Here is a 17,996-nt window from a genome sequence, read left to right as displayed (position 1 = left end):
TTGTTGTCGACGTATGCGCTCTATGTTTCCTGTCCAATAATCTATGGAAATTTACCCATTTTCATTGATTTTTTCGTGAAAAATCAATATGAGTACAACTTGTGACGTCATAATGAAACGCAGAAACATGAATTTTCAATAAAATGGCTTATATCCTATCTAGTCCATGTATTAGCTATAATTTATCGTGATATTGGTAAATAAATCTGAATTTGAAATTTACGCTAAAAAGGGGGGCCATTTTAGGACCTTATCGAACATACTCCTTTAACTATTTATTTCTAGAAGAAAAAAAATAAGATGGGGAACAATTCAATAAATACAATATGGTAGTTTCAATTTTAGATTTGTTTAGTATCTCTGTAATTTAGTAACTGATAGATTTCTGGTTTTGTAAAACTCTAGAAACAGACAAACTTCTAGAAAGTAGTGTAGAATAAAATTGTAGAAAAATTGATTTTTGATCAAATATTGTCAACAAAATTTTTTGAATTTGTCTAAACGAAAAAAGTTGACTTGATAGACGTCATTAAACTCAAATAATTCACCAATGATGATTTCAACTACAGGAAATCTAAAGAATTTATTGAAAAAGGAGTATTTCACATTATTTTCAATTTTCAATATGTGTCTGTCTACCCCTGTTGATTTTCTTAAATGTTTCACAGTACAGGGTCAGTTACACCATCAATTGTCTGAGTTTGTTCAAATCATTTATCATTTTATTATATAAATTACCCATTTTAACGGACAAATTTGTAATGTAAATCATTAAAAATACATAGTAAAAATATCAAATTTATAAATAGAACACATTTTGTAAAAGATAAACCACAAACTCTCAAATTTTTTTGTACTTTATTTTTTCACAAAAAAATTGACAGCATTTTAATCGTTCACAGTTTTTAAAAGTGTATTTTTGAAATAAATCACATTTAAATGTATTTAGTGACTTAAAAATATAATGATTTTACTAATTTCTTTTTATATGCACTTTTCAGAAACTAATATCTTACAAATAAAATTAAAATTTTAATTATTTTTTTCTTTACAAACTTTATAGATTTACTTATTATACGCATATGCATGATGCATGTTGGTTTAAAGGGAAATATATGGTATTAAGGCAATGGTGTTATGCATATTTAAATAACTTTTTAGGGAAAAAAATAACACATTTTCTTTATTTAGGAATTATGATTATTCAGATTCTTAATTATATTGACAAATAAGAATATCTATGTAATTTGTAACAACATGAGATAAAAATGAAGAAGAAAAAATATATGTCAATATATCATTGCATGTTGGTTAAAACTGTTACATGTATCACAATTATTGTGCACTTTAAAAGCATGTGACTAAAAGCATGCATACATTTCTAAATATGTTAACTTTACGTATAATTATGAATTAGCTGAATTTGCATATCTGTTCAAGATAAAAATATGTCAACATTTTTTTTCAATTTTCAGAGACAAAGAACTGCACAAAAGAAATCAGGTCCAATGAAGGCTTTATCATCTGTTCTTTCATCTGGTGATAAAAAACACTCCAAGGACTCAGCTGATTCAGAATCCTCAACTCCAGTGAAAGTTGCTAATGGCAACATCAAACATGAGGGTCCCAATGATCAAGATCAAACAAGTGGAGTCCAAAGACCTAGAAGGAACTCACAAAGAAGAGGTAGTAAAGACGATATCTCTGGTACATACACTCCTAAATCTAGTACTAAAGGAGACGTAAGTCCATTTGGGACATTAGGTAGTAACAGTAGTATATGGCGCCCAATGTCAATGAGAGGCAAGAGTACAATAAAAGACGATTCAGAGGAAGCGAGGTCATATACAAACTTTGACGCTCTTCGTGATATCACTGCTGGAAAAACACCTCAGGGAGCAGACAAAAAAGTGATGAGAAAACCTCCACCCGTTCCAACGGGGATTGCCGAAAGTAAGAAAACAAGTGTTCAAACATCTGTTCCCAATGGTGATGTGCGACAGAGAAAAGGTTCATTTTCCGAAGAAAGTTTTGCAATTGTTAGTGACAGAATTAGTGTTAGCCATTCAGACTCAGTGAAATTAATCTTAGAAAAGACATATAGTATAAGTGACTTTGAAGAAGCCACTCGTGATGCTGAGAGGCTTCTATCAGAACTTAAACAAACACTTGAGACATTAAAAGATTCAAGAATTGACCGTCGTCCGAAACAGTTTGGAATGTGCAAAGAGGAACTCAATAACCGAGTCAAACAATTTGTGTACGATGCAAAATTTCTTGTCAGTAATGCAACACAAACTAAAGAAAAATTAGCAGAAAATCTGGACACTTGTATGCATACTTTAGCAAAAGTCTTCCTTCACGCTCAGGCAACCATGATCATGATGGTCGCAGTTCACCAAGCACAGCAGCTAGGTTTTGAGGTCATTAAGGTCACAAACTCATTTAAAAGTACAGTAAATGCTGCCCAGGCAGCATGCGGAAAGCCGTTGTCTGATCCTCATATGCGTTACTTAATGAGACAGGCAACCAGTTTAGCAACTCTGCTGAGTAGTTTGTTAAAACATTTAAAAACATTAGAACAGAATTAGATTTATATATATATGTTGTTTATTGAAATTTTTATAAAGTCCCAAATATTTATTAATGTGTAACCAAAAATCCATACTCCAAAAATTGAAAATGCTTACTTTAGATGGGTGTCAAGTACTTTTGTACAGTGAAAATGTACAGATAAGTGAAACTCTTAAAGGTTGTTACACCATTTTGAAAGTACCTTCTCTGGGTACCATTCATGCTTTAATGAAACAGCCCTTATTTAAATATAACAGGTATATTGAAATACCTGTATTAACAAAATTTGTTAAAGTCCTTTTAAAATAAAAGAGGAAATATTAATCAGTGAAGAAATTTTTGAAATTTTTAAAAAGTATTAGAATTATTTTTAATGTATCAATTTTTTAGAATTTAATAATGACATCATAATTATGAGTTCTGTATCAACTTGCCAATTTGATATCATTTATACAGAGTTGTTTCCCCTTCCTAATATTATATAGATCCTTTAATAACTGTGGTCCTATATTTAAGGTGAACAAAACCTTCTGTTTAAACTAACTGATAATTAAAAGATATTGAAAAATGCTTCTTCTTAAAATTCTTGAAAATATTTTTGTCTCATTTCTTGAAAATATTTTTGTCTCATTTCTTGAAAATATTTTTTATCTTATGGGACATTAGAATTTGGACTGACCTTATTTGAATTTTGTCAATCTGAAATACATTTTTGTCAGCCCAATCCTATAATTCTATAGAGAATTCACTTAAATTTGCCAGACATTTTACATTTTTTTCAGTCAATTTGATCCTTTTTTGCATTTCACTTTTTAAGAACTCTGGGCCCCTGTCTCCCCTTTTAGATATAGGACCTCTGTTATTCCTTAAGATTCTATTGTTTATGTTATATTATGGCTTTATTTTCTTGATGGATCTGATGCTTACATGAATTGTTCTGTGATAAATGTTTTTGTTATTTGTTTGTTTTTTTGTAAGTTTTATATATAAATATCTTTATCGTTTCATATATTTTTGTCCACATTCCATATTTATTACGTAGTATTTACATTCCAGAATAAATACAAAAAATTGTAAATATAAAAACTGTATAGTATATTGTATTGTATGTTTCCATGACAACTGTTATAATGTTAAATTATAGCTTTAATATATCAAAATATTTAAAATAAGTTGATTTATCGTGAAAGTTTATATTTATTCACAGTTATCAAATTTGGTGGGAGAAAACGTAGCCCAATAAAAATCAATTTTTATGAACACTTATATTTTCCCAAACATAATACAGATTTTTTTAACGATTGACACTTTCACGCTTAAGAATATTTGGTCAGAATTTTAAAATGATTCTTTAGAAAAGTATTTTATCTTTGAATAAATTCCGGGATAAAATTCCGTCTCTAAAACCATCAATCTTGTTAAAATAGTCGTTAAGATAATATAAGGGTACAAAATTTACACTTTTGTATAACAATCATGATCTTTCTTATGCTTTTTATATCTATCTTAATGGTTATATTGTTCAAGCTTTAAACTGATCTTGTCTGAGAGTGGTTTTTAATGAGAGGATTAACTATACAACAATAAAATTGTTCGTGAATATACATGTTGAGTCAGTGAATCAACATTTGTGTACTACACTGTGCTTTGATGGTTTAAACAGGTACGTTTAAAATTACACCTGTACACGACTTTTGGCAACAATACAAGAACGATTATCAACAGTAAATGTTGACTGATTATTTTATTGGTAGAAAATTTAACCAATTAAAACTTGAGAAGTGCATCTTTTTTCATGTGTGTAAGTCTGATAAATTAGTAATTAGGATTTCGCAATACTAAATGGAACTTTTTATAGGCAATCGTGTTTACAAACTAAACAAAAAAAAAGGATATGAATATAATATATACATTAAGGACTATATGACAAGCTTCTCTTTTCACAAAATATCTTAAGTGAACCTATACTCTGTATAGTTAAGCATAGACATTTTTCAGGGGTTTGGCTAACTCATTTTTCACAATTTTTTTAAACTTGTTTTTGGCATGGGTATGAAATAAACACTTTTGACATTTTTAAATTTTTTGCAGATATTTTATAATACAGTACTGATAATAAAATTTCCTCATTTACAGTAAATAAATATTTTTTGGTTGTCGTTTAAATCATTTTAGTTATAAGATGTTTTGTGAAATGGGTTGCTTAAATTTTGTAAGATGAATTTACCAATGGAAATGAAATCCTAAGGTACTATGATAGTATTAATTTTAATGTCTCATTATGTTAACTCGTGAATTTCTTTTTTGAAGTATTTGAATTAACTATGCCAAAGATGCAAAGTAAAAAATAGGTGTGTTACTTTATAAGAAGTGAGCTTGTAATTTCTGTCTCTAAACAACATATGTTGAAGACACATTTTCTGGGTAAAAAAGATTTTACATCCCAAACCAAAGACACCTTCATATAGTTGTTGCTTTAATTTAGATAGCTTTATATACATATATATGATGCTGAAAGTGTTCCATAAAAATTCCATTTAAATTAAATCCTAGATACTTTAGTTTTACCTTAGATATTACAAATGTACACTTAAGGTGGTACCTAACACTACAGGGAGATAACTCTGTAAAATCATCTAAACGTTTTAATTACGTTGTGTAGTAAAAGGAATATTAAGCTTCTCAATGATCAAAATTGGTGTTTGTCAAATTGCTATATAACCAGTGTAATTTTTCTGACAAACAGTTGGTTCAAAAATTTTTATATTTTAATTAAAGTCTCATGGTAAATACTTTGACAAAATTTTATAAAAATTAAACAAGCCAAATTAATTTTAGTGAAAGTGTTGGGTACCACCTTAATGTCTTTGGCATATTTAAAGTGTAATAAATCTTGCCAAGAAAAAAAAACTATGCATTTTTTGGATGTTACTAGATTTTTGCTTGAAAAGTGTAGCTCTAGAAAGCTGTGAATATTTTGCTTATGCTTCGATGTTTATGTGTAGCTAATTATTTTGGTGGATGCAAAATTTTGAAAATGTTTCACTCTTTCAAGAAAAGATTTTTTTTTATGTTAAATGGACAGAATTTTTCGAAGTGATTTAAATCGTAAATAACTTTCTTTTTTTTTCAAAGTTCCCTAAGACCTTATGCTTATTCTTGAGTTAATTTTAAATCATTTTAGATACTCTGATCAATAATGGTTGGTTTAGAGGCTATAAATAGTAAATGGCAAAAGTTAGAAGTAAAACGTTCAAAAAAGGAAAATTTGCACTCCACCAAAATTTTCTGCTATACAGTTCAAGTAATAATCTGTGCCAAATAATATCTTGAAATATAATACTCGGTGAAATACTGTTTTTGTTACACTGCTGATTTCAATCAAATTATTATTTTGTTACATAAAATTATCTCCCCTTAAAAAGTTACTTCCCTTTGAAAATGTGAATATTTTGTCAGTTCTGATCTAGACTGTACATGGAGTTGAACATTAAAACATTTTATGATATTTGGAAATCTAAGATGTGGTTGTAGGAAAGTTCTTGTTTTTCCCTTTGATATAGGTCTTAATTTTATTGAAAATTTTAAAATGTAAAATTTGAAGGGAAGTAACTCTTGTTTACAGAATCTATTAAGCAGATTTGATTTCATAATATGAAAAATATTTATGCTATATAACCAAAACCTTTTAAATATAATGAGGTTGTAATAATTTATTAACTTTTACCCTGCATAATTAACAAAAATAGTATAAAAATGTATGAAATATGCGAGAAAAACATGATTTTTTGTTCATACATATATGCTTTAACACATATTGTTCTCCATGCAAACAAATCTGTATCTTTTCATGTGCTCAATCCATGTACCCTATTAACTTACATTCTAACAGTGAAACATATACAAATGAAACTAAACTATATACAATCCAGAAAATATTATGAATTGGTTAAATTTTGGTCCATTAGTATTAAAACAACAACAATTCTTAAAAGATGCTATAGAAATGTAAGCTTATTTCATAATTTTCTTAAGCATTGAAGTTGAATTACATAATTTTCTTAAGCATTGAAGTTGAAAAAAATGGTCAAATTAAGAAAAATTCAATTTGAAAATATTACCCTCCTTATTCAGGACTCAATTCATGGAGTTGTGTAATAAAAAGTTGTGAAAATGGGAATATGTGAAATTTTTAACTTAAAATGTTTTGATTAATAAATGTTTCACTGTATTTATCATTGTTTATATACCTTTATAGTTGTGATATATAATATTTGTATGATAAATTGTGATATATATATATATATATATAAGAAATGTACAGTACATAATTATTTGCAATATACACTTGTTAAAAGTTACCTCATATAAATTGTATACAAAGATTTGTATGATCATAACACAATAAAATGTGTTAAGTTTTATATGAAATTGTCTTGGTTATTTTTATGCCCCACCTACGATAGTAGAGGGGCATTATGTTTTTCTGGTCTGTGCGTCCGTTCGTTCGTTCGTTCGTCCGTCTGTCCCGCTTCAGGTTAAAGTTTTTGGTCAAGGTAGTTTTTGATGAAGTTGAAGTCCAATCGACTTCAAACTTAGTATACATGTTCCCTATGATATGATCTTTTTCATTTTAATGCCAAATCAGCGGGTTTACCCCAATTTCATGGTCCACTGAACATAGAAAATGATAGTGCAAGTGGGGCATTCGTGTACTGGGGACACATTCTTGTTTTCAATATTTTCCATAAAGTGAAGTAGTGATAATAACATATTTGTCTTCAATTTGCAATCTGTAGTCTTGATTGAGCCCTGGTCCACATATCAGGCATTGAGCCAAAAACATTGCTCAAAGAAGCACAGAGCCTTTATAAAGAGCCTGTAACACCTCAATGACATTAGTATGGAGCCAGAAGCCCAGAGCATTTATATATCTTAACAAAGGCATATTTTGATTGAAAATTTTAGTGATAAACAAGGGTGAGCACACTCAGAGGTCTCACCTGCTTATATTGTCATGATTGAATTTTATACTCAAATCTTCAGATCAATGAATGTACTACAGATGTCACACTTCACCATACATGCAAGGGCTGTCTAGCTAGTCAAGGTCGTTCAAAACTCCCATCATCAGATATCTCACTTCACCATACATGTAAGGGCTGTATAGCCAGTCAAGGTCGTTCAAAACTCCCATCATCAGATATCTCACTTCACCATACATGCAAGGGCTGTATAGCTAGTCAAGGTCGTTCAAAACTCCCATCATCAGATATCTCACTTCACCATACATGTAAGGGCTGTATAGCCAGTCAAGGTCGTTCAAAACTCCCATCATCAGATATCTCACTTCACCATACATGCAAGGGCTGTATAGCCAGTCAAGGTCGTTCAAAACTCCCATCATCAGATATCTCACTTCACCATACATGTAAGGGCTGTATAGCCAGTCAAGGTCGTTCAAAACTCCCATCATCAGATATCTCACTTCACCATACATGCAAGGGCTGTATAGCCAGTCAAGGTCGTTCAAAACTCCCATCATCAGATATCTCACTTCACCATACATGTAAGGGCTGTATAGCCAGTCAAGGTCGTTCAAAACTCCCATCATCAGATATCTCACTTCACCATACATGTAAGGGCTGTATAGCCAGTCAAGGTCGTTCAAAACTACCATCATCAGATATCTCACTTCACCATACATGCAAGGGCTGTATAGCCAGTCAAGGTCGTTCAAAACTCCCATCATCAGATATCTCACTTCACCATACATGTAAGGGCTGTATAGCCAGTCAAGGTCGTTCAAAACTCCCATCATCAGATATCTCACTTCACCATACATGCAAGGGCTGTATAGCCAGTCAAGGTCGTTCAAAACTCACATCATCAGATATCTCACTTTACCATACATGCAAGGGCTGTATAGCCAGTCAAGGTCGTTCAAAACTCCCATCATCAGATATCTCACTTCACCATACATGCAAGGGCTGTATAGCCAGTCAAGGTCATTCAAAACTCCCATCATCAGATATCTCAATTCACCATACATGCAAGGGCTGTATAGCCAGTCAAGGTCGTTCAAAACTCCCATCATCAGATATCTCACTTCACCATACATGCAAGGGCTGTACAGCCAGTCAAGGTCTTTCAAAACTCCCATCATCAGATATCCACAGTTTAAACTTAACCAAATTAAGATCCATGAAAATAAGTTCAAGGTCATATGTACCCTATCAAAATTCACCTATACTTTACAATCATGGTATACACCAAATAAAGATGGCCTTCTGCATAAAGTATCTGTGAAACATACCTAATCTTAAATGACAAATGAACCATGAAATTGAGGTAAAAGGCATTTGAGCCCTGCTAGAAAAACAAGTTCACATTACAAGCATATCTTACAAGAAACAAAGTTTACCTACTGCTTAAAATATCTGTGAAACAGATTTAATCACAAGCACTTAACATTGACAAATGAACCATGAAAAAATAGGTCGAGGCCAAATGAACCTGCCGGCACACAAGTGCACCCTACAATCATTCCATATACAGATATATGTGACCTACTGCAGTGACAAATGACATGATAAAAAAAACTTAAGATTGGCAAATGAACCATGAAATGAGGTGATCAAGGCCGGATAAACTATGCCAGACAGACGTGCACCTTACAATTATTCCTTACAACTATTATAATTTACGTACTAAGTGTATTATCCGAGATACGTTACTTAGAAATGATGAGTTAACCATAAAAATCAGTCAGATGAACCCTGCCACACTGACATGAACATCTTGTACTTAGTGTACATTTAAAAGTGAACACTGTGAAATGCATATGAAGGCAGCACATTGACTTTCTAGCCCTGTGTCAATGTATCAATAAGTGATGTGACCTACAGACCTCAAAACCAGAAGGAATCCTCAGTCAAAGGAGTTTATATACACCTAATAGCTTTGATTTGTAAACACCAATAACTAGACTCGTCCTCAACATGTATGAAATATTTGCCACTGGACGTAAAGCAACCAAAAATCAATGGCCTTGAATTCAACTTTATCATTCGAAATAATTTGAATCTTAAACTGATCTACTAAGTATTGATAAAGATTTACTCTTTGTTAAAGAAATCTCTTCGTTAGGTCAATTTTTTCTCCAAAATCAGCACAATTTAGATATTTGGCAAACTACGATGAATTTGAGCATATTTCGAACATAAAAGCAACATCGGATCTAAAATTTTCTATAAACAAGAGTTGTAAATGGTCATGTTGAATAACTTTCTGGATCTTGGGTTGCGGCCAAAGTTATTATGCTTAAACTGACTGTTTCAGAATTATTGAAAATTTGACCAATACTGACGTTTCAACTCAAATAATGCATTTAGTCAATACTTCATCACTTATGATATGGCGTGCCAAAATGAAGCCATTTTGTGTTAATGTTAAATTAATATCAAAACTGTTCTATGTAATATTTATACTTTTATGACCTGGTTTAAAAAAACATCAAAATTTTAGGGCCAATCTTAACCCTTCGTGAACGTACTCTGTTGTAATGGTCACTGCCAAAATATTAAGTCCATTTATCAATAAAATACGGAAATCTTGTTTACAAAATCATTTTCTTGTCTGCTATTTCTTGATCTAAACGGAACTTATGTTCCAGTTTCATAAAATGTTATAAAAGGTTTGACAATTGATGTTGTAAAATGACTTTAACCACCGATCGACTGTAACCTAAAATGTTGGCCCTTTTCAGCAACTCATTATAAAGGGGTACCTAGGTGGCCTGTTGAATGACAAAATTTCATTCCCTATCCATTTTCCTGTGGTAGTTCAAATTTTTCAAACCTTCATCCCGGGTGACCTTTATTACAGGACTACCTATTGTATTTATTATTAATTCATTAATATATTTTTCAGAAAATGCATGAAATATTCTGCACCCGACGTTTTAAGCAACCAACAATCAATCAGCCCTGATAACGTGCCATATTTGGCCCTGCTTAACAAATTATATGCCTGTACTGTGTAGAGTTTTATGGTAGGTTTTAGTCCAAATAATTTTGACATCTTGAAAGGCTATTATATTCTTTTTCTTTGACGCCTTACATTGTCGGAGGAAGGCGTCAAAGCAAAAATTTAAAATAGCCTTCCAACACGTCATATTTATTTGGATAAAGTAGGTTTCAGAATTAAAAAAAAAGAGGTCACATAATTCTTGTTAGACCTCATTTGTTCAAATGTAAAGTTAAAAATGTACTAAACGTTTTATTAAATACAACCGCAATTTTTTTTTATTGTGGTCGTATATTGGTATCACGTTGTCGTCGTCGTCGTAGACAGTTGGTTTTCGGACAATAATTAAAGTATAAGTAAATAGAAATCCATGAAATTTATACACAAGGTTTATAACTTCAAAATGAAGATTTTTGAGATTGGTTTTGGGGGTTATGGTCCAAAAGGTTAGGAATTAGGGACCAGAAAAGGAGCCCAAATAAGCATTTTAGTAGTTTCCAGACAATAACTTGTCTGTAAGTGTATTGCACAAAAGAAAAAAAAACGAATATAAATTCAAATCAAATAACCAATTTTTAGTTCTTTGACTACAGTTATTCTGTGTCTGAAATCTATTATGTGCCAAATATTTAATTCCATCCAATGCAAGTTCAGACCTGTATCAAGTGCTTATATTTTTGTCCTAACTGTTCAGGGTTGGACCTCTCCGGTCGTATCCAGCTGCGCCCATGCAACGAAGCAATTTATTTATTGTATATTATAGATTGATTTGAGGTATGGGATTTGGTCGTTGTTGAAGGCCGTGCGATGACTTATAATTGCTATATTTTATGTAAGTTGGTCTTTGATCGAGATATGTCTTATTGGCAATGATATCACATCTTCGTATTCTATTTCATCAGAAACCCTTGGCTTCCATTCTACTCAGACTTTATTCAAAATTTGAAGTTAAAACTAAATGAGCTGGAAAACATACAAAAAATAAACAAAACAATTATTTTTGTTATTTGGACACCCAGAATGTAGTGTTGTAAAATGAAAGAACAAATTATCATTAACAACTACAAAAAGATGATGAACAATAATGTGTCCTAAGTACACGGATGCCACAACCGCACTATCATTTTCTATGTTCAGTGGACCGTGAAAATGGGGTAAAATCTCTAATTTGGCATTAAAATTAGAAAGATCATATCATAAGGAACACGTGTACTAAGTTTCAATTTGATTGGACTTCTACTTCATCAACAACTACCTCGACCAAAAACTTTAACCTGAAGCGGGACGAACGAACGAACAGACGGACGCACAGACCAGAAAACATAATGCCCATATATGGGGTATTAAAACGCAGAAGTACTTACCGTTTTGATAAATGCAGTTGCTTTACTTATGATGTGTACTAGTATCTCGTTTACACGCAAACGGTAGTATGAAGCGATAGTTCTCAGCATTGTGTTTTAAGAAGTAGATTTGCAATTATATTTTTCAATGATACGTTTTCTTGTCTTGGAAGCGAAGTACTAAAATATAAAATATATTTCCACTTCCAAATACATGAAGTTCTTTTTAACGCCGTTTACCAAATAACTCTTTTCTGCCAACAAATGCATTTCCTGTGCATCTTTTCCTCCTTCTCCAGAAACCCACTCACACATAATTTACACATTGTGTTTCGTACCCAAACGATTTTATATCTGACTTGCATTGAGGAATTTGAGATTCATTTTCATTTTTGTGACAATTTCATATAACCCCAATATTTACCTTTCATGGCCTGTTGTAATTTCATTTACCTAATAAGCGACGTTCGTCCAGTTTAAGAAGCGTTTGATTTATCTGCTGTTTTATGATTTAAAATGAAATCATCATTTAACTGATTTTTGACTTGGTGTCATTTACTACCTGTTTTGCGATTGAAATTCATTTTTATAACAATCAGAAAATCATGCGACATGAGCATCATGACGGGTGCCACATGTGGAGAAGGATTTGCTTACCCTTCCGGAGCACTTGACCACCTCCTCCCCCAGAAAAAAAATCACCGCAATTTATTGGTTAGGTATGTGTTGCTCAATTTTGTATGTTGCGTTTTGCATACTGGCGATTGTATTTTCTTCTTTTTTTCATTTTTTTCCACATGGCAATGTCGGTTTTAATTTCTACTCTCATTTAAACATTCTTTTAGTGAACACGTGACATCAAATTTGAATCGGGTAAGAACATTTATTCAGTCCATCCAGATTTTGCGGTAAGTTCTTTGGTTTCTTTGAAGTACTGTATTAAAATGTTATTTTCTCTATTACAACATGTACACTGTTATAAATGTAGTTTTCTGGATAACAACCTGTACAATGTAATAATAACGCAATGTTATTAATGTTATTTTCTCGATAACAACATGTACAATGTTTAAGATGTTATTTTCTCGATTACAACGTGTAAAATGTTATTACTTTGAAGTTAAATCATTACAAACGTAAATGCATTGTTGTTAGTAATTTGATGTTACATTTGAACAGAGAATATAATAATCGTAACATACTTGTCTCTGAACTGTTATTTTGATACCGGAATAATTATCGACTCCTAGTTATCGACTCCTAGGAGTCGATATTAAGAATTGAACGATGGACACTTAGGGCGTGAATTTTTCTTTCTACCTGATTGGAAGATATTACGAGACGTGAATAATCAAAATTTATTGATTGGTTAGAACAATCCAAACCAAGTAAATGTCCTTCAATCCCGTAGAGTATCGGATTTGTCGTCTCTTTTTTAGCAATTAGATTTTACACAGGTAACTTTATCTATAAATAGACGAATCTTCTGTAGTATACAACAACGTTAAACGATACTACTTCATAACGTGTGACCTCACGTGTGTGGTAAAATTTGTTGATTGATGCACGTGGCTCTTCTAGTAAATGAATTAATCTACAAAGCGAGAGCACTTTCCATTTTCATCAGCTAAGAGTCGAATATAGCACTTTTTGAAAGGCTATCGCTTGTGTTACTTTGAAATGAAATGACGAATTAGTAAATAACTCTAGCTCTTTTGGCTGGCCTCAACCTCTTTGACTGTTGTCTTGTTATATATTTAATTTCTATGAGTAACTTGAAATCAACTAATTGATAACCTGACTGAACCCCTATCACAATGCGTCAAATATGAGTTCATAGTGCACTCTCCGCTTAGGTCAATGTGTGGTCTTTATTGACAAGTGTGGTTATTTCTGGCAATAAAAGCAAAAGGACAGAGTCCTCTATAGACTCGCCTGCAATGAATTTCTCACGAGGATCGTTAACCCCGGTATTGTTGAGGGTTATTGTCCCTCACAATAGAAGATAACCAAAAGCGATCTTCCTTCAAAGTTTCAACAAAAGCAGACAGATAAATCCTAACAGTAAAAAATCAGCGTGAAAAAAGTAGGTAAATAGCTGTTCTAGATCACCCCTATTAAAATTATTAACTACGCTTATATGGCCTCCCACCATAATTTTACGACAACAATTTGCAATTCTAATCCAAATTTACTTACATATATGTAATAAATCGTAATAAAAGTAAGTAACACACAAAAATGTTCGTGATATTATCTAACTTAATCGTGCACATAAATATATAGGTGTAGGAGGATTCCCACCATATAAATACACAACAGACAATAAATAAACAATCAAACAAAAACAATTGTGATACATTTGGATCGTCTTAGACCTGTTAAACACAGTGCAGACTGGTCATCACCAAGAAGACGAGAATTTAGAAAATGTTAAATATTTCATTATTTTTCAACTGATTAAAAAATACAATGTGAGTCATGTGGTTCTATTCAAGAAAACTGAGGACAGCGGAGCTGGCAGACGACACTTTTGGTTTTCGTCTGGTTTCTGCATCAGGACCGGAAGTTCATCATTTAGAGCTGTGTTTCACTATTCGTACCAGTTTTGGAGAGGTGCGGAATAGAATGGCTCATTAGTCTTGGTTTATTCATCTTTGGCCTATTCAAAAGTCTGACCTCGTCTAAAACCATCTTGTCTTGAACTTTCTGTATTTTTCCCTCCGTCAGTAGTGCTTTTCTTTCCATCACTCTTGCATATCTTTCTTCAAAATCTCTGGCTGCTTTTCCTGTTAATAAAAGATAGAATATATAAAACAGTATAATCACATTTCCCAAAGATTATTTCACGACGAGTCCATTTGTAGCCCCCACCACAAACACCATCAGTTGAGTAGAGATTGGTCATGTGGTGTTGCATCATCTTAGGTCAAAAGTATTTACTATCCCAAATTCCTATATTATTTCTATTAAAACACATTTCTAAAATAATATTGACGAAATTCATTTGTCCAATTTGCTTTAATTTTCAATGTTAAACTTACAAATTAGTTATACATGTATTTTTAAAGTCATTTGAAAAAAAAAATTATGATATGTCATTACTAAGAAATCATTATTTGTATATAAATATTGAAATCAAGAGTTATGCTTTCCTGCATTGCCAAAATGAGTTTTTTGTGTGCAATAATTCATATTTCTCTTTAAGCAGGGATTTTCCTAAACATATAAATCGTACAATCCATCATATAGTTCATAATTAATGCAAGAAACTGCAAACATTTCTGAATTTCACAAGCGAAAAAGCATCCACTTTGGACAAGCAACATCTTAAATAGAATTTTTATCAACGTGTACTCAGTTTTTTTTAAAGACAAGTGGCAATACTTTATTATTTGCGCAAATGAATTTTGGCGCATAAAGACGATTTTTTTTTATAGGTCCAAACGGATTTCTCAAGTTTATAAAACAGAAGAAATTCATATACGATCCAAGATGGAATAATAAATTAAAAAAAAACTGGCATACATGTACTACAAAAAAATTGTTATACTCCAATTTTCCCCGACAATTCAAGTTGGTTCAATATATTTACTTGCAAAACTGCAACGGTTGATTTTTTGTCACTTTATAAATGTTATAGTTATGTTGTGTGTGTGTGTGTCTGTTCTATATTTTTGTAGCGCTGGTCAATGTTTTTTTATATTGATGATTTTATGCCAAAGTATTCTTTAAATTTTGTGTTCTCATACCTTTCGATCGCAGATTTTCTTCTCTAAGAATATTAGCTATCATCATTTTCTCTTCTAATTCCTCTGCCATTTCTCTTAAATTTTCCATCGAGCTTTTGACATTTTGATGGTGTCGAGAAAGTTTTGGCGGTGTTCTAACTTCTTTTGTAGGTCCTATTGGATAATAGTAGTACAGTCCTGATGGCCCAACAGTACTTCTTATATCAAACGTCTTTGTTGAACTTGTATCTGTATGATGAGCGGTTACAGAACTCTGGTTTGTGTCTGAATTTTGCTTCTTGGGTTTTGACGTTCTAGCGCCCATCTTGAAATTTTGAATGCCACTAATTATCGCAATAATCCGACGACGTCATAATACAAACCGCGCAACGTTCTGATTTAAAAGTGCGCATTTTGTTGGTTTTTTCATTTTCAAATCGTACTTAGGTATAAGTTCAAGATTTAAAATGACATTCAAATACATTGCCTTAAGTATCAAGAATCAATATAAACAAATCCTGAAAACTTTTTCTGCCAGTAAGAAGTCCAATGCAATGTCCTCGACTGAAACATTTGAAACTGAGTCAAGTTGAAATGTGTTCTGTTGAGCTTTTTCTATATCAATTCATGTAATTCATTAACGGAATAAAAAAAATAAAGAAAATAAAAAAAAAAACCAATGCAATGGTATCGGTAAGTTTGCCTGACAGAAAAGAACTACACGCTTCCTTGTAAAAAAAGAACTTTCAATTGTATTTTCATACGCGGCTTATACCACGTGAATTTGAATTTTCGCTTCTCTTATTTTAGATTATTTGCCTGGTTTTATCCATGTAGTGCCATTTAAAAAAAATGTCCGTTAAACTTTACTTTTCTTTTCATGATATTATTGAATATAGTTTTAAAAAGCCATAGATTAAAATCTTAGAAAATCCTTGGTTTTTTTTCATTGCTTTTGGCAGAGAAAAAGTCTTATTAAATGTAAGAAAAAAACCATAGAGAGCATCTTTTCCGTCAATTATATTTTCAATGTTCCTTTATCTTAATACTGTCTATTTGTCAATTCATAACAGTCTTTTTAAATAAGAGAATGGAAATGGGGAATATGTCAGAGACAACAACCCGACCAAAGAGCAGACAACAATCGAAGGCCATCAATGGGTCTTCAACACAGCGAGAGAGAAAAAGCTTATTAATTTGAAAGAGAGAAGCGAACATCCTTTTTAGTTGCAACTTTCTCACGTCTATTAATATTTGCACACTTGAAAAGAGAAGTACAAATTAAAAGTGAAAAGGTTGGCCTGTTGTCAAAAACTACTTTATTTTCAGTTAGTGTACGTTCAACATTAAATGAATATAACAATAAGTATTATGAAATATTTACGATAAGTTAGATGATTTATTGTATAAAAATTTCACCACACAGCAATAAATCAGAGACTATCAAATCCAGTTCCATTTTGGTAAATTTTTGACTATTAATTGCTAGTATAAAGGATCATTTGTTATCAAAAGAATATATTTTCTGAAAAATAAACTAAGAAATAGGGCAATAAAACATATTTATATGTAATAAAGACATATTATAAGTCCCCAAAAATCTTAAATTTGAATTCTGGACACGTCGCAGAGCATTGTGTTACCTTGCGATTGAGGCGTAACAAAGCTAAATTGATTGGTGGTTTACGGCTGTGCAATGGTATAAATGCTGACCTAGTAAAAATAAAATATTTAACTATAAGTGATTTGTAAATCAGAATTCATTGTAAAAAGACATTTCCTGAAAGTTTGTTTGTAATCCAAAATTTCATTCATTTATGCTAAAAATTTGTAATCAACATTTATAAATTCACGATCATCCAGAATTTCTCATGAAATATTTGCAGCTGGACTTGAGCAAACCTCGCTCAAACATATATATGTTACAGGAAATTTGTGAAATCAGGAATTTTGTAAAATCACTTAAATTTCAGGGAATTTGTAAAATCACTGAACTGGTTAGTGATTTTATAAAATTCCTGATTTTGACTAGAGATGTTACAAAAACACTGAAATAATTAAGATCTTTTTAACAGATTCACTGATTAAATTCAGAGAATTTGTAAAATAAATTCATTCATTTTTGTTAAGAACTTCTGTGAAAAAAAACTTCTACAGTAACACTCAGTACGTTTGAGGTTAATCTAGCCTTTCTTTTTATTATTAAGTGAGCAGTTTTCATGCACTATACAACTGACATATACTGTAGAACAATGGCTCATGCACATACGTCTTTCAGTAAGAGCAAACATATACACAAAATTTACTCCAAATTATTGAG

At 31.6% G+C, this 17,996-nt stretch overlaps 2 protein-coding genes across 9 annotated transcripts in view; one reads left to right on the top strand and one right to left on the bottom strand.

Moving 5' to 3' along the window:
- Window positions 1-6,622, top strand: part of LOC139485936 (FERM and PDZ domain-containing protein 4-like) — a 95,096-nt gene extending 88,474 nt beyond the window's left edge. For all 8 annotated transcript variants that reach the window (XM_071270617.1, XM_071270615.1, XM_071270613.1 and 5 more), the window contains one exon: window positions 1,476-6,622. In XM_071270617.1, the coding sequence (XP_071126718.1) occupies window positions 1,476-2,591 (1,116 nt within the window). In that variant the 3' untranslated portion in view covers window positions 2,592-6,622. The remainder of the gene's footprint in view (window positions 1-1,475) is intronic.
- Window positions 6,623-14,185: 7,563 nt separating this feature from the next.
- Window positions 14,186-16,038, bottom strand: LOC139485934 (uncharacterized). The gene is made up of 2 exons (XM_071270608.1): window positions 15,698-16,038; window positions 14,186-14,734 (listed from the first exon to the last, which is right to left on the bottom strand). Exons 1-2 carry the CDS (start codon window positions 15,999-16,001, stop codon window positions 14,523-14,525), a joined length of 516 nt encoding a protein of 171 aa, XP_071126709.1. The 5' UTR covers window positions 16,002-16,038; the 3' UTR covers window positions 14,186-14,522.
- Window positions 16,039-17,996: the final 1,958 nt, after the last annotated feature.

Source organism: Mytilus edulis, chromosome 8, assembly GCF_963676685.1.
Source record: "Mytilus edulis chromosome 8, xbMytEdul2.2, whole genome shotgun sequence".
Classification (NCBI taxonomy): Eukaryota; Metazoa; Mollusca; class Bivalvia; order Mytilida; family Mytilidae; genus Mytilus; species Mytilus edulis.
The sequence above is the reverse complement of the archived record's forward strand: the minus strand, read 5'-3'. Positions and strand labels throughout refer to the sequence as shown.

What these genes read in the sequence shown, in the direction of transcription:
- LOC139485934 (XM_071270608.1), bottom strand. Translation starts at nt 16,001, where the DNA reads ATGGGCGCTAGAACGTCAAAACCCAAGAAGCAAAATTCAGACACAAAC. An exon ending in AGAAAATCTGCGATCGAAAG is followed by an intron (nt 14,735 to 15,697) that starts GTATGAGAACAC and finishes TTTTATTAACAG; the next exon opens with GAAAAGCAGCCAGAGATTTT.